Raw genomic sequence first — 24,412 nt, forward strand, 5'->3', positions numbered from 1 at the left:
GAAGGGATAGAGAGCATGATGTCTAAATTTGCAGATGATGTTAAATTTGGTAGAGTAGTTAATGATCCCTATCAAGCTGAGCTTCTTCAGAGAGACCTAGATAGACTTCAGGAATGGTCAGAAAAATGGCAGCTGTGCTTTAATCCAACAAAGTGTAAGGTATTACACCTGGGAAACAGTAATCCCAAAAAAACTTATTCACTTGGTGGAGTTCTAAACTAAACCCAGTACTGGAGGAAAGGGACTTGGGTGTTACGATATGGTCAGACATGAAATTCTCTGAGCATTGTAAACAGTTTGCAAGGAGGGCCCATGGTGTCCTATCGATGATCTATCGAACTTTTGCAAGTAGAGATAGGGAAGTGATAATCCCATTATATAAGGCTTATGTTAGACCACACTTGGAATATTGTGTTCAAGTATGGAGACCACACCTAAAGAAAGACATCGAGCTTCTTGAAAAGGTGCAAAGAAGGGTAACTCGCCTGGTGAGATCGGCAAAAGGGCGTCCTTATGAAGAAAGACTTCGAATATGTGGGTTGCAGAGTTTGGAAACTAGACACCTTAGAGGAGATTTGATTGAGGTGTTTAAGGCTCTGAGAGGCATCAGTAAAATGAATGAGGACAAAATTTTCAAGATTATAAATGATGCTAGAACTAGGGGACATAAATTCAAGTTACAGGGGGAAATGTTTAGATTGGACTGCAGGAAGTTTTATTTTAGCCAGCGAGTTATAAATTACTGGAATAAGTTGCCTTCATGGGTGGTAGAGGCCGACAGTTTGGGGAAATTCAAAGGTCATCTGGATAGTACTTTCGGGTAAGGGAAGCGCATAGGATGATAGGTTTAATTTCCTTTTTTTTTTTTTTTTTTTATTATTAATTATTATTATTTAGTTATTTATTTTATTTTTTTTTATCATTGTTTTGTTTGGATTTTTTTTTTTTTATCATTGTTTTGTTCGGATTTTTTTTTTTTTTTTTTTTGGCTGGTGCAGCATAAGCCATAGGCTTTCTTGCACCATGCGGCCGTTACTAATACTACTAATACTAAAACCCATGTTTAGTCTCTAGAGCTAAGTTCCGGTCAACCCTTCCCTATCTCTTCCATTATGCAGTATGATTGACGACTTTTGAGGTTATGATGAATGTCGTGGCTAGATCAAATATTCCTTACATTTCAAGGATACAGCTCTAAAATGGTGTTCGCAGGCCAGCCATTAGTTAGTACACCGGACCGAACCTATTGGTAACTCTCTAGGAGGCTTCCGGATCAGCTAATGTATAATCTTGCTACCTCTACTCTGCCAGATAGTGACTGGAGGGAGTCCGAGTAGTGTGTATGCGGGGAGCATTGTCGAGGCCATGTTATGTCAAGGATCTGGGTATATTCTTACCACGTGCACGCCATATCCAAAAATTTCAATACTTCATACAGCATGTCCCACCCACTTTTCTTACTATTGAATACACCATGAATTGTCAAACTAATAGAGCAAGCTTATCTGCGAAAAGATCTAAACTTCCCAAGCACTTCCTAATTCATTTCACAAATATACGTGGTCTCAATTCTAATCTCAACGATGTCCATTTCCACTTGCAGTCTGCCAAACCCCATACCTTTTCTGACAGAATCTCAGTTATCGGTTGATTCAACTACTGCTCATCTCAGATGCTCAAATTATTCGCTGTACGATTCCTTTCGCCTCAAAGGTGGTACTTGTGCATATGTCCGTTCTGATATTCCCTGTCAGAGACTTGGCAATTTGGAATCTCCTCTCTTTGAATCTTCTCTGGCTCAAAATCTCTCTACCTCATTGTGTCAAATTCATCTCCCAACTCCACTAATATCTTGGAGCTCTTTGACTTCCTCTCTTTGCAACTTGACTTTCTCCAATCCACTTACATGACAGTGAGGTAATTTTCCTTGGTGATTTTAATGTTCACAACTCCAGCTGGCTTCCGTTTTCTAGTCACACCGACCCAGCAGGTCGAGATGCTGAGGCTTTTGCAATTACTAATGACCTAGCACAGATTGTTCATTTACCTACAAGAATACCAGACAATCCTAATCATACAGCCAATACGCTTGATCTTTTTCTCACAAACAACCCTTTTAAGTACACGGATGAAGTGAGAGGTCGTTTAGGCACTTCAGATCACAACTTGGTGATTGTCTCTTCTCTAATGGAACCTTTATAACATGGCTATTCCTAACCTCGTGTTGTTTGGCATTACAAGAATGCAAAATGGGATGACCTGCGAGATTTCTTTTCTTCTTTTCCTTGGTCGGATTACTGTTTCAAAACTTCTGATGTCAACGCTTGCTCAGATCGTATCACTGAAATTATTCTTGCAGGAATGGAATCCTTTATCCCACACACCACTTTAAAATCTCGTCCTTTATCTAAACCTTGGTTTTCCAATAAATGTGCTAAGGCTGTTCAAGAGAAGAATGTTGCATATTGTAATTGGCTTGTTTCTAATTCTTCAGTTTCATTTTCTGCCTACACCAAAGCTCACAACAATTGTACAGCAATTATTAATCAGTCCAAACTAGAGTTTGAACAGGCTAAGAGTAGAAAACTTGCTTCTTGCCCTAATGGTAGCTGAGCATTCTGGTCTCTTGCCAAAGCTATTGGCCGCAACTTTTGCCCATCTCTGCTCCCACCTCTGTCCAAACCAGATGGTTCTGTTGTCACTTCAGCCAAGGATAAAGCTGACCTGCTAGCATCCCATTTTTCTTCCAGGCATGTATTAATGATCTTGGTAAAACACCTCCCACCATTCCCAACACACTGCATTCAATGCCTCCTGTGGTCTTCCATCAAAAGGATATCAGAAGGATTTTGATAAATCTTGATGCTAAGAAAACTCCAGGTCCTGATGATATTTCTCTGCTTGTTCTCAAAATCTGTGCTCCTGAACTTACTCCAATTCTTTGCTGCCTTTTTTCACTTTCTCATTACGCTTGGAAATTTGCTCATATCCAGCCAGTTCCTAAAGAGGGTGACAAATCCCTCCCATCCAATTATTGTCCCATTGCAATTACTTTTACTCTTTCTAAAGTAATGGAGAAATCAATTAACCGCCAACTCTTAAACTACCTAGAAACCTTCCGTCTGATCAACGATCACCAGTATGAATTCCGTTAGTGTCAATCCACTGGTGATATTCTGGCTTATGTTACCCATTTATGGACTAATACAATGGAAAGGTTCGGTGAAACACAAGTAGTTGCTCTTGACATCTCAAAGGCTTTTGATCGTGTTTGGCATAAAGGTCTTCTAAACAAGCTTCCATCTTATGGTTTGCCAACTGTTTTTAGTAATTGGTTATCCAGTTTCTCTCTGATCGCTCACTGAGGGTGATGGTAGATGGCTCTCTGTCTTCTAACTTCTCCACTAATGCCGGTGTCCCCCAAGGTTCAGTTCTTTCCCCCACTCTTTTCCTCTCGTATATTAATGACCTTCTTCCATTGACTGGAAATCCTATCCATAGTTTTGCTGATGATAGCACATTGTCCACTTTCCATTTTAAGAAACCTTGTCCTGCCCAATCAGCTTCAACTTCTCGAAAATCTGCTACCAATTCCTTTAATGCCGATCTTCAGGTAATTCTCCAGTGGGGCAAAGACATCTTAGTTGATTTCAACCCTTTTAAAACTCAGTCTTGTCTTATATCTCGCAAAAAAGGATTCTTCTGCTGCTATGCTTATCTTTAGTGACACTCTGATTTCTAGGCAAAATGATATATCTCTTTTGGGGATTACCCTGACTTCTAATCTCTCTTGGCACAAGCACATTACAAATATTGCTTCCTCTGCATCTAAAAAACTTGGTGTTCTCTTTCGCTCTCGGCGTTACTTTTCTTCCAAACAGCTGCTCACTCTGTATAAATCGCAAATCCGCCGTGCCATGGAATATTGTTCCCACAACTGGGGTGGTGCCCCCAAAACCTCTCTCAGGCTTCTTGATTCTATTCAGAAGAGGGCAGTTAGGTTAATTAATGATTCATCTCTAACAGTCTCTCCACTCGCTTTCTCATAGACGTACTGTTTCTGCTGCATGCCTCTTCTACAGATACTTCCATGGGCACTGTTCTTCTGAATTGGCTTCTATAATTCCCGCTCTCTCTTTCAAAACAGTCTGAACACGTGCCGCCACCAGCCAACATCCATTTACTGTCCAACTTCAAACCCACAGAACCAACTTTTCATCTTCCTCATTTATTCATTCAACTGTCGTTTTCTGGAACAACTTTCCTTCATACCTATTTCCTGAAAATTACAATCTACAGAAGTTCAAGTCCAATGTCAACAAATATCTTCTTTTGTCTTCTCAACCTCCAATCCAAGCACGGTACTAAGTACTATAGGTTCTAATACCTCTCGTGTTTGGGGTTCACATAAAAAAAAAAAAAAAAACCAGGTAAGTGAATTCTTCTGCCTTAAAATATATATTTCTAAAATTTAATATTCCAAAAAATAGCCAATAGTACCCTTTTTGGAAAAAATCCAAAAGGTTTATTTTAAATCCATAATGAGATCGCAGATCCACTGCAAATAAAAATTACAATAAATTATTAGCATTTGTCCGACTTTACCAAAATTAGCAGATCTCGACTACTCAAGTTATCTGTCCAACTGTCTAATAAAGTTTCAAGGCTTTAGAACCTCTATAATTTTTTTTACAAAATTAGGAGCAGTGAATTTCTTTGTCATTTTACTGTTATAGCTGAAGGAAGGATTTGAAATCTCCTGGTTCAATTCTAATAATAATTGTAGCAGAAATATTTAAATTCTGCTTCAAATATAACTCAAGATGAAAATTCTTAAATAGTATTCAATAAAATTGTAAATTCCCCTGGCTTTGGCCACCCAGAGTATAAATAAAAAGTTATTTAAAATAGCATTGAAAATGCACTGCAACAAAAAATGCAGATTTCATCCACGAATATAGGTGGACTTTTCGCTTATGAAATTCTGGAGAGATCTAGATTCAAATCCTGTCAGAACTTGAAAAATTCATAAAGGCTTCTTCAATCAGAGGTAAGGTTAGCTGATCTCGGGCAGAAGGAGTAGAGAGTGCCCCCCCATGCAACTTATCCTAAGTTTTTCAGCTTGCACAATGAATTAGTTTTGTTTTAGTACAAGTATTAGTAGTGGCAAATAATGCAAGAAAGCAAGCTTATAAAGTATCAACAAAAATAAAAATAAAAAACTACACACTTCACCTATATATACCCTCCAAGAATTTTTCTAGTCCAGCATTTCTCAAACTTTTTTAGTCACAGAACACTTTTCATCTCACAACATATATACACTTACAGAACACAAGTTTAGCAGGAGCCAAAGAACTGTTTGCTAATAATTTATTACATATGATACACTGTGCATCAGGAGCTTCTTTATTTCCAACACATGTAAAGCCAAAATTCAAATAACTGTCATCACACTTTCGTTTTGGTCTTTTATTAGTTGGTTCCTGTTTTTCACTTCGGATATTTGGGGAACAAAAGGCTGTGATTGTTCATCATCACTTTGAAGAGTGACAATATTGTGTTCGATTTCATCGACAACAGTTGCAATACTAGAAGTACTTGCTTCTCGTTTTAAAGTTCCTTTTATCAACCACAAATCCATGATCATTTATTTTAATAACAATATTTCAAAATATTGATAATTATCAAAAAAAAAAATTTATACAAGGAAGTGAGTTTAGTTATGATATCGGTTTGCTTCCCCCTCTCCTTCAACCCGTATGCTCCAGGCTAAATCGCATACAAATGGCATATTAGATACTACATTGCTACTTTTTTTGTAGATGTCATTACCTCTACACATATTTCTCTATGCAAAAGCCCACCAAAATAAAGTGTTCCGTGGTCTATTTGATTATTAGTCTATGCCAGTATATTAATAACCGAAAAAAAAAAAAAAAAATGTTAAAAATTATAATGATACAAAAGTGGTGCACGCTACAAATATGCAAAATTTATTTATTTTTTTAATTATTAATTACCATTTTTCACAGAACCCTTGTTCACATCTTACGGAACACTAGTGTTCCAGGAACACAGTTTGAGAAACGCTGGTCTAGTCTTCCTTGAATTTATTCAAACCACCCATTTCCACATGGGTGGTTTAAACTTCCAAATGTCTATCCTGCAACGATATTTCCTCAACTTGAATTTCTATCCTCTCATGTGTATAGTCTCAGCAAGAGCAAAAATGCAATCAATATTTAGCTTACTCAATCCATTCAGGGCCTTAAACATCTTAATCAGATCTACACGAAGGTGATTAGTCCCCAGACACTGCAATTTCCAGAATTGAAGCCTTTCTTGGTAAGAGCATATTTTTTCTCTTCCCCAGTCTGGTTGTCCTTCTCTGCACCCATTCCAGCAGATCTACAGCCTTCCTAAAGTGAGACTACCAGACCTGTATACAGTACTTAAGATGTGGCCTAACCATGGCATTGTAAAAAGGGATAAACGTCTCCTTATCGCTGCTAGCAAAGTTTCCACCGAGCAATGCAGACAGGCTATCATGGCAGCCTATCTGCACTGCTCAGAGAACTCTATATCTGAATGCGCAATTACCACCAGGTCCTTTTCATTTTCCTGAGTGTAGTACCACACAGTTGGTATGTTAATCTGGGATTACTGACATTCTTATGCAGTACCTTGTATTTATCAATGTTAAACTTCAACTGTCATTTCTCAGTCCACTGATCTAACTTTACTAGACCTTGTTGCAGTAGCTCACCCTAATTACTGTCATTAACCACCCTTTCAATCTTTGTATCATCTGCAAACTTAGACATTAAACCTGATATACCTTTATCAATATTATTAATAAATACTGAAAAAAAAAACCATGGGTGCTGGGAAGGTCAACTAATAATATTAGTCCACAAAGAGCAGTGCCCACTGATAAACATTCTGTCTTCTCCCACCAAACCATCCCTTTATCAGTAATATAACAAAAACCAAAATGTTTTTAGCTATAATTATGAGAGCTTCCTTGGACTCAGGGGAGGTACCCATAGACTGGAAATGTGCAAATGTGACCCCAATTCACAAAGGAGGATCAAAGGCTGACACAAGTAATTATAGACCTGTGAGCTTAACTTCTGTTCCAGGAAAATTAATGGAGGCACTGGTTAAAGAAGCACTGCAGGATCATTTAGACAAGACTTCAGTTATAGCTCAGACACAGCATGGTTTTGTTAAGGGGAAGTCTTGCCTGACCAACTTGATTGGATACTATGATGCAGTCACAAAAGAACTGGATGCAGGGAATAACTTTGATATTATATACTTGGATCTTAGAAAGGCTTTTGATACTGTTGCACATGGAAGACTGCTACACAAATTGGAGCAGTGTGACATTGGAGGCAAATTGCTGCTATGGATAAAGGGGTGGTTGAGCGGGAGAAGACAGAGAGTGGTAATCAATGGACACTGCTCATCGTGGACTAATGTTATTAGTGGAGTCCCTCAGGGCTCAGTGTTGGGTCCATTATTGTTTTCTGTATTTATAAATGATATTGATGATGGTATATATCAAGCTTAATGTCCAAGTTTGCAGATGATACAAAAGTTGGCAGGGTTGTCAAGGACACTACTGACACTATGCTGCTGCAACAGGATCTGGAAAGGTTGAGCAGATGGGCTGAGAGGTGGCAAATGAAGTTTAACATTGACAAATGTAAAGTACTACACATGGGAAACAGCAACCCCAGAGCAACGTATCAACTCTGTGGTACAACACTGACAGTGGTAGAGAATGAAAGGGAGTTGGGGGTGGTTGTGCAGGCAGATATGAAGTTCTCTGAGCAGTGCAGTCGGGCTGCAAGAGTAGCTCATGGAGTATTGTCAACGATATACAGGAATTTTTCCAGCAGGGATAAGGAGGTGATTATTCCATTGTATAAGGCAATGGTCAGGCCACACCTAGAGTACTGTATACAGGTCTGGAGGCCTCATTTCAAGAAGGATGTAGAGCTGCTGGAACGAGTACAGAGAAGGGCAACAAGATTAGTGAATGGAACAAAGGGGTGCTCTTACGAAGAAAGGCTTAAAGTTTGCAAATTACAGTGTCTGGAGACTAGGCACCAGCGAGGTGATCTGATAGAGGTGTATAAAGCCTTGAATGGTTTAAGCATGCTCAATGCTGATGGGATTCTTCCTCTAGCTCAGAAAAATCACCTGAGAGGGCATAAATTCAAATTGAGGAAAGACAGATGTAGTAGTAGTAGTAGTAGTAGTGGCACTTGATGCAAGAAAGCAGTGTAGGAGCTTATGCAGCATCAGCCAAAAAAAAAAAAAAAAAAAAAAAAAAAAAATCACACCATACCCTCCAATTGCCTGTCCAGTTCCTCCTTAAATTTATTTAACCTTTCAACTTCCACAACGACAGATGGAAGTTTGTTCCAGCAATTAACAACCCGCTGGCTAAAGGCAAATTTCCGCACATCTATTCTACATCTATCCTTTCTTAATTTGAACTTATGTCCCCGTAGGTTCGTATTCTGAACAAGTGGGAGGATCCCATCAGAATTCAGCGTGCTCAACCCATTCAAGGCCTTATAGACCTCAATCAGATCACCGCGCAGGTGCCTAGTCTCCAGCCACTGCAATTTGCAGAACTTAAGCCTCTCTTGGTAAGAGGATCCCTTCATTCCCCTCACCAATCGTGTTGCTCTTCTCTGTACACGCTCAAGCAAATCTACATCCTTCCTAAAATGAGGCCTCCAGACCTGTACGCAGTACTCAAGACGTGGCCTGACCATTGCCTTATACAGAGGGACAATCACCTCCTTTTCCCTGCTAGCAAAATTCCTATATATCATTGACAAAACCCCATGACCTGCCCTAGCAGCCTGTCTACATTGCTCAGAAAACTTCATATCTGACTGCACAATTACTCCCAGGTCTTTTTCATTTTCTACCACCTTAAGTGTAGTACCACACAGTTGGTACGTTTCTCTGGGATTACTTCTACCCATATGCAGTACTTTGCATTTGTCAAGGTTAAACTTCAGTTGCCACTTCTTAGCCCATCTGCCCAAATTATCTAGATCCTGTTGCAGTAGCACACTGCCATTACTGTCATTAACAACCCTGCCAACCTTCGTGTCATCTGCAAACTTCGACATTAAGCCTGATATACCTTCATCAATATCATTGATAAATATACAAAACAACAGTGGCCCCAACACCGAACCCTGTGGGACTCCACTAATAACATTAGTCCACGAAGAGCAGCACCCATTGATTACCACCCTCTGTCTTCTCCCACTTAACCATCCTTTTATCCATTGCAGCAACTTACCCTTAATACCATTCTGCTCCAATTTGTACAGTAGTCTTCCATGCGCAACAGTGTCAAAAGCTTTCCTGAAATCCAAGTATATGATATCAAAATTATTTTTTGCATCCAGTTCCTTTGTGACCACATCATAATAACCAATCAAATTTGTCAGACAAGACTTTCCCTTAACAAACCCATGCTGTGTCTGAATTATTGCTGCAGTCTTGTCTAGATGATCCTGCAATGCATCTTTAACCAGTGACTCCATTATTTTACCCGGAACAGAAGTTAAACTAACTGGTCTGTAATTATTCGTGTCACCCTTCGAACCTCCTTTGTGAATTGGGGATACATTTGCACATCTCCAGTCCGTGGGAACCTCTCCTGAGTCCAAGGATGCTCTCATAATTATGGCTAAGGGTTTGCTTAGTTGCTTTGCCGCCTCCTTTAATATAACTGGATAGATCCCATCCGCCCCAGGTGCCTTTCTTATGTTTAACTTCAACAATTTCTCCTCCACTTTGCTCTCAGTTATTACAAAATCATTAAGTATCCTGCTACAATTTGATAACCTTCTTCCATTTTCAAACTGTAATGATTCCTCACGTGTGAATGTAGATGCAAAATACTCATTCAGTTTGTTTGCTATCTGAGCAGGATCATCAACAGTCGAACCATCGATGTCAAGTGGACCAATCATATTCAGCCCCTTCCTTTTAGAGTTTATATAAGTAAAGAAATCCTTGCTGTTTTTCTTAGCATCTTTTGCCAAAGATTTCTCGTAATCCGCCTTTGCCTGCCGAACCTCCTTTGTGACCTGATTACAGACTAGCTTATATCTGCTACAGGCTTCTGCGTCGCCTGATAATTTATATGCATCCCATGCATTTTTCTTCTCTGTCACGAGTCTCATTAGTTCATTTGATAACCATTTAGGCCTAAACCTTGAACAATATTTCTTCATCGGTATGAAAAGTCTAGTAGCTTCCACGATTAATTCCTTGAATGCTTCCCACTTAGAATTTACTGTTTGTAACATCGTCAGTCGATCCCACTGTACAGAATTTAAAAACTGTCTGAGACCACTGTACTCCCCTTTACGGAAGCAAAAACCCTTTCCTTTACCCCTGACGGTAGTTACCTCTTTGAGTAAATCCCACTTCAGCACACTGTGATCACTGCCACCTAGTGGTTCCTTTATCTGCAAATTCTTAATACACGAATGATCACTGCTGATAACCAGATCAAGAGTATTACTTTCTCTGGTTGCCTCTCGAACATGCTGCTGCAGAAAACAATCATCCAATAAATCCACAAAAGTCTGACTAGTGTGTGAGTGACCAACCCACAAGTTCCAGTCAATATCTGGGAAGTTAAAATCCCCCATTATAAGACATTCTGATTTACTGGCCCACTCTATTTCTCTGTACAATTGTTCATTGTACTCATTCGAGTCATTAGGCCTATAACACACTCCTACTCTTATTTTTGCTTTTGCAGTGCTTATGTCACACCAAACTGACTCAACAGTGCACTGTCCATCTATATCAACTGGATGCACTTCTCTTGATTTTATGTTTTTCTTAATTAACAGCATAACACCTCCTCCCTTTCTGTCCTGTCTATCCTTTCTGTACACATTGTACTCCCCAAATTCCAGTTCTGCATTCCTTATATCTTTGTGACACCACGTCTCTGCTATCCCAACAATATCCGCCTTTGATGTCTTGACCAACACTTCAAATTCATCAAATTTATTTACTATACTTCTAGCATTGGTATACATGCAAGCATACATGCTCCTATGCCTATTCCTCGTTACCCTAACACATCCCATATGTAGGATAGATGTGCGGAAATTTGCCTTTAGCCAGCGGGTGGTTGGTTGGTGGAACAGACTCCCATCCCTTGTGGTGGAGGTTAATACCACATTGCTCCAGTTTGTCAGCAAGCTTTTATATCAGTATCAAAAGCCTTCCTGATAACCAAGTAAATGATATCAAAATTATTTTTTTCATCCAGTAACTGCAACATTTTAACAAATACATGCTATTACTGCAGTATATATGCATTCCTGTCTAGATGGTCTTGCATTACTTCTTTAATCAGTAACTCCATTATTTTCCTGGGAACAGATGTTAAGCTAACAGGTCTGCAATTACTCACATCACCTTTTGTTCTTCCCCATTGTGAACTGGGGATACATTTGCACATTTCCAGTCCATAGGACCTCCCCTGAATACAAGGAAACTCTCATAATTATAGCTAAGATTTGCTTACCTCCTTTGCCGCCTCCTGAATATAATTGGATAGATTCCATCCAACCCTGGCACCTTTTTATGTTCAGGTTCAACAATTTCTTTCCTACTTTCATTTCAGTTATCACAAAATCATTTAGCTCCCTGATAGAGTTCCCCTAATTTAGCTAATTTAACAGGGGAGCTAAATTCACTCTGTGAATCTGTTGGTGACCCTGCTCAGGTTGCTGACAAACTGAATAGGTATTTTGCATCATCCTTTCCTAAAGAATTCCTCATGTGCAAATGTTGATGAAAAATACCTATTCAGTTTGTCAGCAACCTGAGCAGAGTCATCAACAGTTAACCCATTGATATCAAGTGGTCCAATGTGATTCAACACCTTCCTTCTACTGTTAACATAAGCACAGAAGTCTTTGCTGCTGTTCTTTGCCAGAGACTTCTCATAATTTGCCTTAGCTTGCCTAAACTAATTTGTGACTTGATTACAGACTAATTTATATATACTGTATCACCTGATATGCATCCCACATGTTTTTCTTCTCTGCCACAAGTCTCATCAGTTCATCTGACATCCATTTAGGTCTGAGCTTTCTTAGTTGGGATGAAAACAGTATTTCTTAGTTAGGATGAAAAGCCTAGTAGTTTCTGTAATTACTTTCCTGAGTGCTTCCCATTTACAATTTGCTGTTGTTAACATCATCAGATGGTGTCACTGCACAGAATTTAAAACCTGTCCGAGAACCCTATAATAATCCTTATGAAAGCAAAAGCCTTTCCCTTTACTCTTGGCAGTAATATTTTAAATTAAATTCCACATTAGTACACTGTGATCACTGCCACCCAGTGGGGTTTTTACCTGCAAATTCTTAATGCATGAAGAAGAAATCACTGCTGATAAATAGATCAAGAGTATTACTTCCTCTTGTTGCCTTTCTAACATGCTGCTGCTGTAGAAAACAGTCATCCAATAAATATACAAAAGTCTTGCTAGTGTGTGTGTGACTAACCCATAAATTCCAGTTAACATCTGGAAAGTTAAAATCCTCCATTATATGACATTCTGATTTACTGGTTCACTCTATATTTCCCTATAGCTGTTTGGTAAACTCATCACAATCATTAGTCCTCTAGCACATTCCTACTCTCATTTTTGTTTTCCCAGTGCTTATGTCATACCAAACTGACTCAACATTGCACTGATCGCCCTTATCGACTGGATGCACTGTCTTAGATTTAATATGTTTCTTAACTAAGAAATAACCACCACACCCTTCCTGTCCTTCTGTATACACTGTACTCCCCATATTCAAATTCGGCATTGCTTATGTCCCAGTGACACCATGTCTTCACTATCCCTGCAATGTCTGCTTTTAAAACTTAATCAGTACTTCAAAGTGCTTCAAATTAATTTACAATGGTCCTAGTATTAGTGTACTTGCAAGTATACCTGCGCCTGTTCTTACTCTCAGTTACCCTAAAACAGCCCAAGTATTTACTTGATTCATGATGACCTACAGCAGGCTTTAAATCTACAGCAGTGCAAGAATCAACTTTCATCTTTGCCTGCAGCTGTAGTTAACCTACTGGTCTGTGTTCTACCCCCTAAGTTATCAATTTCCAACCCTGCTATCACTGCCTCGATAGCATCGGCAAATATTCTTGCACCCCTTCTATTTTCTAGAAAAATTCTACCCCATGGAGCCTTGCACATTCTCTAGAGGGCCAAATTGATTGACAAAGCCCTTAACATGTACTCCCTCTATCATTTCTGGGTAGAAATGCAGAGACTTTCAAATTCAATTCTAACTCTTGACTTTTTCCCAACGTTGCTCTGTACCTGTTAAGTACTCAGATCTCCTACTCTTAATATCATTATCACCAACATTTACAACAATATCACCTTTTGTGCTCTTATAAGATGACATCTGCTCTACAATGTTATCTACTTTTTGCCCCTAGCATGCATACCCTGGTCCTATTCCACCTATCCTTCTTGCACAATATATTTTCCAGACAAGAGTCGCCGACAAAAGCTACCTCCTGTGGGACAAGCCCATTCTATCGTGGTGATTGCTGCTGTGTTGCCTGATGTACAAACGTAAGTCCAGCACTGATGTGGGCAGCTGAGAGCTTGATGCGTTCCATCATTTTAATTCCTTCGAGGGAATCCACCCTACTCTTCAAGCTCCCATAAATACCCATCAGAATGCTGAGTTGGCACCAAATTTCTTCACTCTCTCTGGGCACTGAACAAACGCAAAGGCATCCCCCTATACTGTATATATCCTGTTCCAGAAAGATTAGTAAACATTGCACAAGTTGCACATTTTGTTATGCCATAATTCATAGGAGAATCATTCCTTTGGTTCTCTCCCGAGCCACAGCACTCTCACTACTTTGTGCCCACTTCTTTGCTGCTCTAGTCTGCATGATTTCCATTTAAATATAATTTAATTGATTAACAATGAAAATTAAAACTTAATTTAACTGCTTCACTGACCATACTACACTAAGATAATCCATACCTAAATACAATGATACATATTACGCTATCAAGTTTACATCATACCTTATACTATCAATTTCAAGTTATACAATATGCTATACCATTAAGTCTCCACAATTTTAAATTAGTCATATCCTTATTAAAATAAAATTTCTTAGTTAAAAACAAAAAAAGTAATAATAATAATAAAGTAAAATAAAAATATGCCAAACTACATGATTACAACCTTCAGGCTACTTATTTATCACAATTAAAGCCCTACAATTCCACTGCACTACTAGTTATGTGCTATGATATTTGTGCCAAAACACCGATACAAAAGCACTACAAATAAGAAGTCATAATTTACAAAATCTCTAGCTAAATTTAAAAGTAAGCTAACGAACATGACTAGAACTATTAAACTACTTGCCAAACCCAATTTAATATGTTAATTAATCAAAATGGCAGTAGTAAAATTTTCCAAAAATTATCTGTTCCCAAAAATTTTAAATTTGTCTGCACACTTTGTAATCTCATATCTAATTATTATTGTTTTGATAAATACATACTAAAATAGATAGATGGTTATGTGTGATGTCTTGCAAATACTACTGCTTATTTTTTATATCCTTTTATTCTTTTCCATAGAGTACTGATTTTTAGCCTTTTCTGAGTAATGGATCACATTGGGATAGAATCTGGTAGAACATCAAAATAAAACTTTCTCTTCATGAATGGAAACCAAAAACACTCAAATTAAATTAAACCAAGGGAATTTGTTTTCAGTACAAATAGAATATTTTTATTTTATGTGCATCATCAAAATAGTAAAATACAATAAGTGTTACTTTTTTAGTAGGACACATCACAGAAAACTTGGCCAATGCTCATATAACACTGGTTGAAAAACATTAGTGATTTGTTTAAAAGGCAAAAAAAAAAAAAAAAAAAAAAAAAGAAACCCTACTTACCTTTAACTGTAATATTTTTACTAATTGTACCCATGTCTTGCTTTGACCCTTTGGATGCTAACACCAGCACTCCAACTCTCACAATACCAGCATGGGTAAAATTATATGACACAATATCATTTCCTAGAAAATCTTTACCATCAACATTCCATATATAGAATAAAGTTGCATTTCTCAAGAAACCACTAGGATCATTAAGAGTCACTGTAATATTTACTGGGCGATCAGAGGCTATAAAACTGACATCATCATGGGGCAATCCATCTTGATGAAATGTAATTTTTCCTGTAAGTCCATCTGTTTAAGAATTATGGGAAACAGTTTAAGATATGCTATCCAAAAGTCAAAGTTTCATATTTTTATATTAAATAATTATAATAAAATAATATAAATGAAAGAAAAACTCATAAGAACTAGGTAAATTTTAAGTAGCAAACAGTTAAAATAAATTTCTTGCTATAGAAAAACTTGTCTAAGGAAACCTAGCCATCCATATAAAAAGGGTCATTCAGATTGATGAATGAACTTCAAACATAAGTTTATGATATGTCTATGTCTGGGATTTCCAGCTGAAGTCTACCATAACAGTGTCTTATTTTTAACTGGAATCAATGTTTTATTTTAAAAAGCACTAATTTAAATAAATGCACTTAGCTTATTCCCATTCAAAAATCCATATGAAACTGATAGTTATAATAATAATAATAGATAAATAAATGAAATCTGATCAAAAAATTGAAAGACCATTTTTCTAAAAAAAATTGTAGTGTATATGCAACATTTTTAAAAGCAGTATAGACAGAAAAGCATAACACAGTAATATTATTTTCTCAAACTAAAACAAACTGTGAGTTGGCTGAGTTCTACTATTGAATTCTTGTTGGATGATTGGAATGTCATCAAATCTTTATCTTTTCAGCTTCATCTTGAGTTTGGGAAAGAGAAAAAAAAATCACATGGGGCAAGATCAGGTGAATATGGAGGGTGGAGCTACTACAGGATTGTTTGGGTCAAAAATTCTTGAATGGAATTACAGTGTGTGCAGAAATGTTGTAAAGAAATCATTCACCATTTTCAAACAGCCGGTGGCGTTTTCTCATAACTAATTCTCTTTATAATAAACCTGACCATTTTAAACAAATTCATAATGAAAGATAGAATGTTGAAGAACACTGGCAACACTGTTTTTCCATTTTACAAAACCTGTCATACTTTTTTTTTGTTTTTTGTACAAGGCAAGTTTGGCTAGTTCCACTGAGATCAGTGGAACTTTGTTTCAGGATCATAACTGCATACCCATATTTAATTACTAGTATCAGTGAAATTTCCACCCTATTTTTCAACTCCTCACACAGTTCTCAATGACAGTGAATCTTTTGGTCATCATTCAACAATCTGGAACAAATTTTACAGACACCTGACATGTAAAAGTTTTTGGTAAAAATGGCCTAGCACAAGGCGATTGATTCCCAGTACAACAACAGTTTCAGATGGTTAATTCCTGATTACAACAAATTATTTTCAAGCAATTTGGCAAACAATTCATTACTGCTTGAAGGTGGATCTAAAGACTGGTTATCTTCAATAGATTTTTAGCCATTTTGGAAACATTTTGCCTATAATCAGCAAGTGATGCTTATTTCCTAATGCTGTTATGAAAATCAGTTATTGCACTTTTTCAAAATTTTATAGCACTTTTTATGTGCTATAAAATTTGTTTGTTTACATTCAGAATTAAAACAATAGAATCAATTAAAAAAAAAACTGTTGTTTTATAAAAGCTGAAATTCAAACAATTTTCATATCAATAAAGGATTACAAAAATCTTAACAAGGGTGTGATTACTCCTCACTGCTGTCCACAAGATTAATCAAGAAGGATATTACATAATAAATCAGATTCTAGACGACAAAATTCAAATATAAGTCCAACCCTCCAATAACCTGACATCTGCCTCTCCAAAGTATCCCAAATACTTTCTAGTGCCCAGGTCTGTAGACTGTCAGACCACTTCATTCCATTCTTTAAATATCTGCTTGCAAGAAATTCAACCAAGTGCCAAGAAGAACTACAATATCTTTGATATAAAGTAAACAAGGACTAAATCCACTCCCCAAAGAGCCTCTCAAAAGGTTCTAAGATTCTCTTCTATATCAGTGAGCTATCAAGATTTTGCCCTCAGAGATATAGAGGGGACACGTGGCAATTAATGATGCCTCCATTATTTCCACCATCAAATCTTTTCCTCCCACCTGTATTGATAATCACATACAATTATCAATACATACTTGATTGCCATACTCAAATATTAGTATGGCAATCAAGTTCCTAGGCTAATGCTGTTACAGTCATGTTCGACGAGTCTGAAAATAAACAGAAGTGGTATGTTGTACTTCAAAATTCTTTTTTTAACAGGCAGCAAAAGCCTGTGGCTTCCTTGCACTATATGGCAAATACTATTACTATTATTATATTATATTATTAATGTAAGAAAGATTGGATCTCGCCATGATGCCAAATATGAAGTTTGCTGAGCAGTACAGATGGGCTGCCAAGGCAGGTCATGGAGTCTTGTCAATGATATACAGGAATTTTGCTAGCAAGGACAGGGAAGTGATTATCCCGTTATACAAGGCAATGATCAGGCCACACCTAGAGTACTGTGTACAGGTCTGAAGGTCTCATTTTAGGAAGGTTGTAGAGTTGCTAGAACGAGTACAAAGAAGAGCAACAAGATTGGTGAAGGGAACAAAGGGGTGCTATTACCAAGAAAGGCTTAAGTTCTGAAAATTGCAGTGCCTGGAGAGTAGGCACCTGCGAGGTGTTCTGATTGAGGTGTATAAGGCCTTGAATGGGTTGAGCAAGCTGAATGCTGATGGGATTCTTCCTCTTGCTCAGACTAAGAACCTGAGGGGGCACAGCTTCAAATTGAAGAAAGATAGTTGTAGAATGAATTTGCCTTTGGCCAGTGGGTAGTTGATTGGTAGAACAGGCTTCCATCTTTTGTTGTGGAAGCTAATAGCCTAAATAAATTTAAGGCTGAGCTCTACAGGCATTTGGAATGAATGGAGGGGTGAAATGGGAGGGGTTTGTTTTTTTTTTTTTTTTGGCTGATGCTGCATCAGCTCGCTTTTTTGCATCGTATGCCTCTACTAATACTAGTAATAATAAATTATATACAACATTTAAGACAACTATTTATTTTAAGAAGGATTTCATAAAGAAATGCCACTGCTTTATTTAAGTATACAGAAATGTGGTATGATACTGATAATATATTGACTTTTACAACACAGGAAATAATCTTCATAATAAAGAAAAGAAAAAAAAAAAATCAACTTGCCTGTTAAAGTAAATGATGTATAGTTAGAGGCAATCACTAGAGGAAAATCCAGCACTGTAACTTTCATTTGATAAGTACCTGGCTTATAGTGGCTAGCAGTATAAACCCTTGAGAAAACAGCACTGTTTGATCCATGAAGTGTGACTTCCCCACCTATTCCTGTATTGTCTTTAAATACAAACTTGCATTCACGTACATCTTGATCTTTCAACACTGCTCTAAACGTGAGCTGAGAGCCCACAATGGCAGGGCCATTATTTGTAACCAACAACAGGGGGGATCCTGAAAAACAGGTTTAAATAAAACAAGTTTTAAATCAAAAATGTCTATTAATAACATAGTACAGTGACAACATTACATAATTAGACTAAAAGGTATTAAAAAGTTCCATTAAAATATATTGTACAGTAAGATCTCAAAATACACAGTTCTGTTTGTACATGACTGACTGATTCATATTTGTTTATGTTCATAACTTGCAGTTATAGCTCGTCTTGTTTAGTAATGGCAGTAGGTGATATATCAGAGGGTAAAAAAAAGTTATGGAAAGGGAAGACTAATATAATGTTTAAATAGCATGTTGCAAAGGTTATCCTGATTAAACCACTAGAAATAAAAACACTTCAACTAGTGCAGGGTAGGCAATCTATTTATTACTAATAGAATCTAACAATTGCATGTTTAGCAGATGTTTTCTCCTTTAAGAAGAAGAAAACTTTTTCAGCAACTACAAAATTCAAAATAAAATGGTTTACCTACTAATTTTTAATCTTATTTTTACTTTTATCTTTAACTTAAACTAATCTAAACAAAGTGTCAACAAAATTAATGAAAATAATACTATTAATTAATGCTAAGTTAACAACTTGTATATCCTGAAGCAAGGTACCAAACTGACAGACTATTTGTCACGTGGTTACAGCTATAGATATAGCTTTGACTAGGTACTTAGGTCTCACATTTTATTTCACTGACTGAAATAAATCAGGATTAACTTTACCTAATCAGTCATTCATAATTTCAGCTAATTGGTACTTAATACCCAATAGTTAATCCTGATTAATTTTAGCCGATCAAATTAAATGCATCACCTGTGTCCAAAGTACCTAGTCAAATATATACTACATATAAAGATGTAATCACTTATGAGAAATATATTTCTGTGGTCAACTTCAGGAATATAAGGGGTTACCTTAGTATTAATTAATATTATCATTTTCGTTAATTTTGTTGACAACTTTTGGATGGATTAGTTTATATTAAAAATTAAGATGACCGAAAATCAAAAATTAATTAGGTACCACCATATTTTTAATTTTATAATTTCTAAAGAAAGAGAAAAAAAAAAGTGTATAAAATATACATATAATATATATATGATTATTAGATCTGTTAGTAATAGCCTTTCACGGCTATTACTAAGAGATCTAACAAGCAAAATGCTTTTATTTCAAAAGATTGGGGAAGGTCGATGCCATAGCAGATGCACAGTATCGGCTTTTCATTCAGAGAAGCAAGAAATCTATGCTTGAACTACGTGATACCTTTCGATTAATAACAATAATGTGTCTAAAGATGAACTAAAGGCATACCCTTTATGAGGATAGACTCGTTCTGACTGTACTTTAAGATTTATGTACATTCAATTTACACAAAGTAAATACACATGTGCATGGTTCAGAGGAATTTGCCTAGTTTTACGTTAATACAATAGTTTTCTATAAGGGGAACCCAAGAATTCTCACTTAGGCATGAGTATACAAGGAAGTAACCCTCACTTACTTTAAAACCCTACAGTACTTCATGTTCAAGTGTGATGGTGCCACACCAATTAATTGAATATAGTACAAATACAAATGAAATAAGACTGTTGTAATGTGGCATGCACTTTGCCATGCCAACAAAAACATTTTGCACTACAACTACATTGGTCACTCAGCTCAAACTAAAAGCACCATTAAAGAAAGTTTTCTTTGGCGATGATCAAAAAGGAACCAATACTAAAGCAATTAAGACGAAAATAACACAATAATGTAACTGTTTTGAATGATTTTCTGGTAAGACCATTACAATTATCAGTCAACTGCTGGTAAGACCAGCAGTTGACTGATAACTGTAATTCAATTTAGAAAGCTAGATTAGTTTTTATGTAATCATGAGTTCTTATATAATCTGCTCAATTAATTTTTTATAATTAATATTTTAAGCAAAGACAAATTATCATTTATTTTTATTAACACAAGATTTTGAAAACATTATTAGAGAAATTTTCTTAAATCTGTTTTTATGGGAAATAATCAAATACAACAAAATTATAGGTTTCTAAATTTGAGATGTTTATATCAATATAAGATATTAATAGAGCCATTAGAAAGAGACTCAGAAAGGACATAAGATTTAACACAAGAAAAGTAGAACAAGCATTAAGGGAAAACAAAGGACTTAAATCAGCAGCCATGAGCAGTAATACAGAAAGACAAATGATACTGAAACTGAAGAATAGCAATGGTGTACTTATAAATAGCAGAGAAGACTAGTATAGAGAATTATACAAGGAGCATGGGAACGATTTCAGCAGTGGGGAAGATGGATCACAAATTAGTAACACATACGACATACCTGATATCCTTTCTGATGAGGTAGAACATGCGTTGAAGAAAATGAAAAATCAGAAAGCCCGGGGGGGGGGGAAGATGAAGTTACTGTAAAGTTGTTAAAAGTGAGAGGAAGAGACATGACACAGAAACTGGCAAGACTCTTCACAAAATGCATTAGAAAAGGAGTGACGTCTAAGGAGTGGAATAATGCAATCAGTTTTGCTGCATAAGAAAGGAGATAAATCAGAAATTGGAAATTATAGACCAATTAGCTTGTTATCCCACATCTACAAGTTGTTCACAAGGGTCATTACTAACAGATTAGAAAGAATACTTGATGAGAATCAACTGAAAGAGCAAGCTGGCTTTAGGATAGGATTCTCAACTATGGATCACCTTCATGTAATATTACAGCTAATGGAGAAAGCAAATGAATATAAACACCATTATGCCTGGCATTTGTGGATTATGAAAAGGCATTTGACTCCATACAATGTTTCGGGCGCTAGAAACATTGAACAATGTTTCTAGTGCCCGAATACAATGTAATGAGGCAATGTTTCAGGCACTAGAAAGACAAGACATAGATATCCCATATATTATGATTTTGAAGAACATATATGAGAACACTACCTCCTTTATTAGACTAGACAAAGATAGTAGCAAATTTAAAATTGAGAAAGGAGTTTGACAAGGAGACACTATCTCCGAAGTTGTTTACTGCTGCCCTTGAAGAAGCTTTCAGAAGATTGGACTGTTGGAAAGGAGTCAATATGAATGGAGAGTACCTAAACCATTTACAAATTGCAGAAGACATTGTGATCATAAGCCAAGATCCCAAAGAAAGAGAGGAAAAATCTTAATCAGTTATGCAGAGTTAGTAAGGATTTTGGACTAAAGATGAATATTACTAAAACAAAAGTAATGATGAACAAGTGTGGGTGCGAGAGTACATGTGAACAGGCGAAGTTTTTATGGCTCCAGCAAATAGAAAAGTTTTTGCTTATTTATTGACTTAAATTGGAATGTTAATTTATTTTTTAGAGTTGCTTTATATTCCTAGTAACAATACTTTAGTTTAAATTGAATTTAGACAGAAATTTTGTAGGTTATTACTTAGTATCGGTAAGGGTATCAAATCTATGTGTGGACAGGTTTTGCAGCTCCCGCAAATGAAAAGTTTTTAACTATACTTAGCCGCTTTATTGACTTAATTGTTAGATTAAATTATTTTCTATAAGTACCTTATAGACCTAGTCAAGCTCCGTGGTTTATTTTAAATTTAGATAGCCTGATTTGGAAAGTAAATAATACCTCGTGCCCGTAGATTAACCGTTTGTAACTTGCTGCCATTGTTATAAGATACGTGTGCTAGGGTAAGGTTAAACAGAAAACTAGATAGCAAGTATAGTGGTATCAATTAATCAGTAAAATTTATTAATCTTATTAAATTTCATTGTCAATTGAATTATACTTTAACTAAATAAATATAGCGACCTAGTTATTACAAACGTAACATCATAAATTAATACATATAAGTTGACAGTGGATAAGAAAGTCATATAACGTAAATCTGAGTTAATATTCAATACCGAAATACATATATATACTGTTATAACTGCATTTGGATATAGATTTAGGGTTATATTTTGTATTGGAATTTTACTGAACTTGAATAGAAATCATGACTCAGACCAGAGCAGCAAAGCAAAAGGCTCAAACTAGTGGAAGTGCTGTGACTCAGGGGAGAACTGAGGGGAACAGTTGTCCTCTGAATCAGTCTTTTTAAATGCACTGTTGTTTGATGTTTGTGGAGCAATCAAAAACGGGACATGATATTGCCAAGAGGAATGTCTTTGTGTGTGTGTGTGCGATGTAAGGAGGGCAAGAAAATCAGGCACCAACTCGGCATTGTTATGGGCTTATATGAGAGCTTGAAGGACAAGGATGCCCTCAAAGGATTCAAATTGAGGGGGCCATCAAGCTCTCAGCTGCCCACATCAATGCCAGAGCTTGCACTTGAACATCACGCAACACAGTGGCAATACCCAAGGCAGAATTTGCTGGTCCCAAAGGAACTAGTTGTTGTAGGTGACTATTATCAGGGAAACAGGGAACATATTGTGCAAAAAGGATAGGTGGAACAGGACCAGGGCATGTCTACCAGTGGCAAAGGTCATGACGTTTTAGAACAGATATCATCTTTTAAGGGCACAAAAAGTGATATTATTGTACATGTTGGCACTAACGATATTAAGAGTAGGAAACCGACAGAATTACTTAACAAGTACAAGACAATGCTGAAAAAAAAGCCGTGGGTTAGGGTTGAATTTGAAAGTGTCTGCAATTCTGCCCAGACACGACAGGAGGGAGTATATGATGAGAGCCTTGTCGATCAATTCGGCCCTGGAGAGATTGTGCAAGGCTCAAGGGGTAGAATTTTTCTCAGCCTGGTCTGTGCTTGTTAACAGGAGAGACTGCTTCTACAGGGATGGGATACACTTAAATAGAAAGGGTGCAAGAATATTTGCTGATACTATCGAAGCAGAGTTAGGTGGGTCGGAAAACTGCTAGCTTGGGGGGATACACAGACTAATAGATTAACAGTAGCCACTGGCAGCGGTAAAAGTGATTCTTACACTACTTCTATTGAAATGCAATTGGGCAGCAGCCTGGAAAGCAAGGCAATGGGAATTTCCAGGACTGCTGGGAGTCATAGTGGAACAAGTAAATACATGAACTGTGTTAGGGTAACTAAGAGAAGAAACAGGTGCATGTATACTTGCATATACACCAATGCTAGGAGTATAGTAAATAAATTCGATGAGCTTGAGGTCAAGACATTAAAGGCAGATATTTCTGGGATATCAGAGACACGGTGTCACACAGACATAAGCAGTGCAGAACTGGAATTTGGAGAGTACAATGTGTACAGAAAGGATAGACAGGAGAGGAAGGGAGGAGGGGTTATGCTGTTAGTTAAGAAACACAAAATCTAAGGAAGTGCATCCAATTGATGTTGGTGGACAATGCAATGTTGAGTCTGTTTGGTGTGACATAAGCACTGGGAAAGGAAATATGAGAGTAGGTGTGTGTTATAGGCCTAATGAATCTGATGAGTATAATGAGCAATTGTGCAGAGAAATAGAGTGGGCCAGTAAATCAGAGAGTCTTATAATGGGGGGATTTTAATTTCCCGGATATTGACTGGAATTTGTGGGTTGGTCACTCACTCACACACACTAGCAAGGCTTTTGTGGATTTAATGGATGATTGTTTTCTACAGCAGCATGTTCAGGAGGCAACTAGAGGGAGTAATTCTCTTGATCTGATTATCAGTAGTGATTCTTCATGTATCAAGAATCTGCAGATAATGGAACCACTAGGTAGCAGTGATCACAGTGTGCTGAAGTGGGATTTTCTCAAAGAGGTA

The 24,412-nt window shown here is 36.9% G+C and overlaps 1 protein-coding gene across 1 annotated transcript in view; it reads right to left on the reverse strand.

Annotated features, from left to right (window-relative positions):
• Positions 1-24,412, reverse strand: part of LOC150084063 (transmembrane protein 130-like) — a 97,861-nt gene that overhangs the window by 67,321 nt on the left and 6,128 nt on the right. Inside the window, exons 2-3 of the mRNA XM_090375010.1 lie at positions 18,383-18,664; positions 15,040-15,336 (exon numbers count right to left, since the gene is read on the reverse strand). Of these exons, the coding sequence (XP_090231136.1) occupies positions 15,040-15,336; positions 18,383-18,664 (579 nt within the window). The remainder of the gene's footprint in view (positions 1-15,039; positions 15,337-18,382; positions 18,665-24,412) is intronic.

The sequence above is a fragment of the Mastigoproctus giganteus genome, chromosome 6 (genome assembly GCF_048544385.1).
Source record: "Mastigoproctus giganteus isolate SK-2022 chromosome 6, ASM4854438v1, whole genome shotgun sequence".
Taxonomy (NCBI): Eukaryota; Metazoa; Arthropoda; class Arachnida; order Uropygi; family Thelyphonidae; genus Mastigoproctus; species Mastigoproctus giganteus.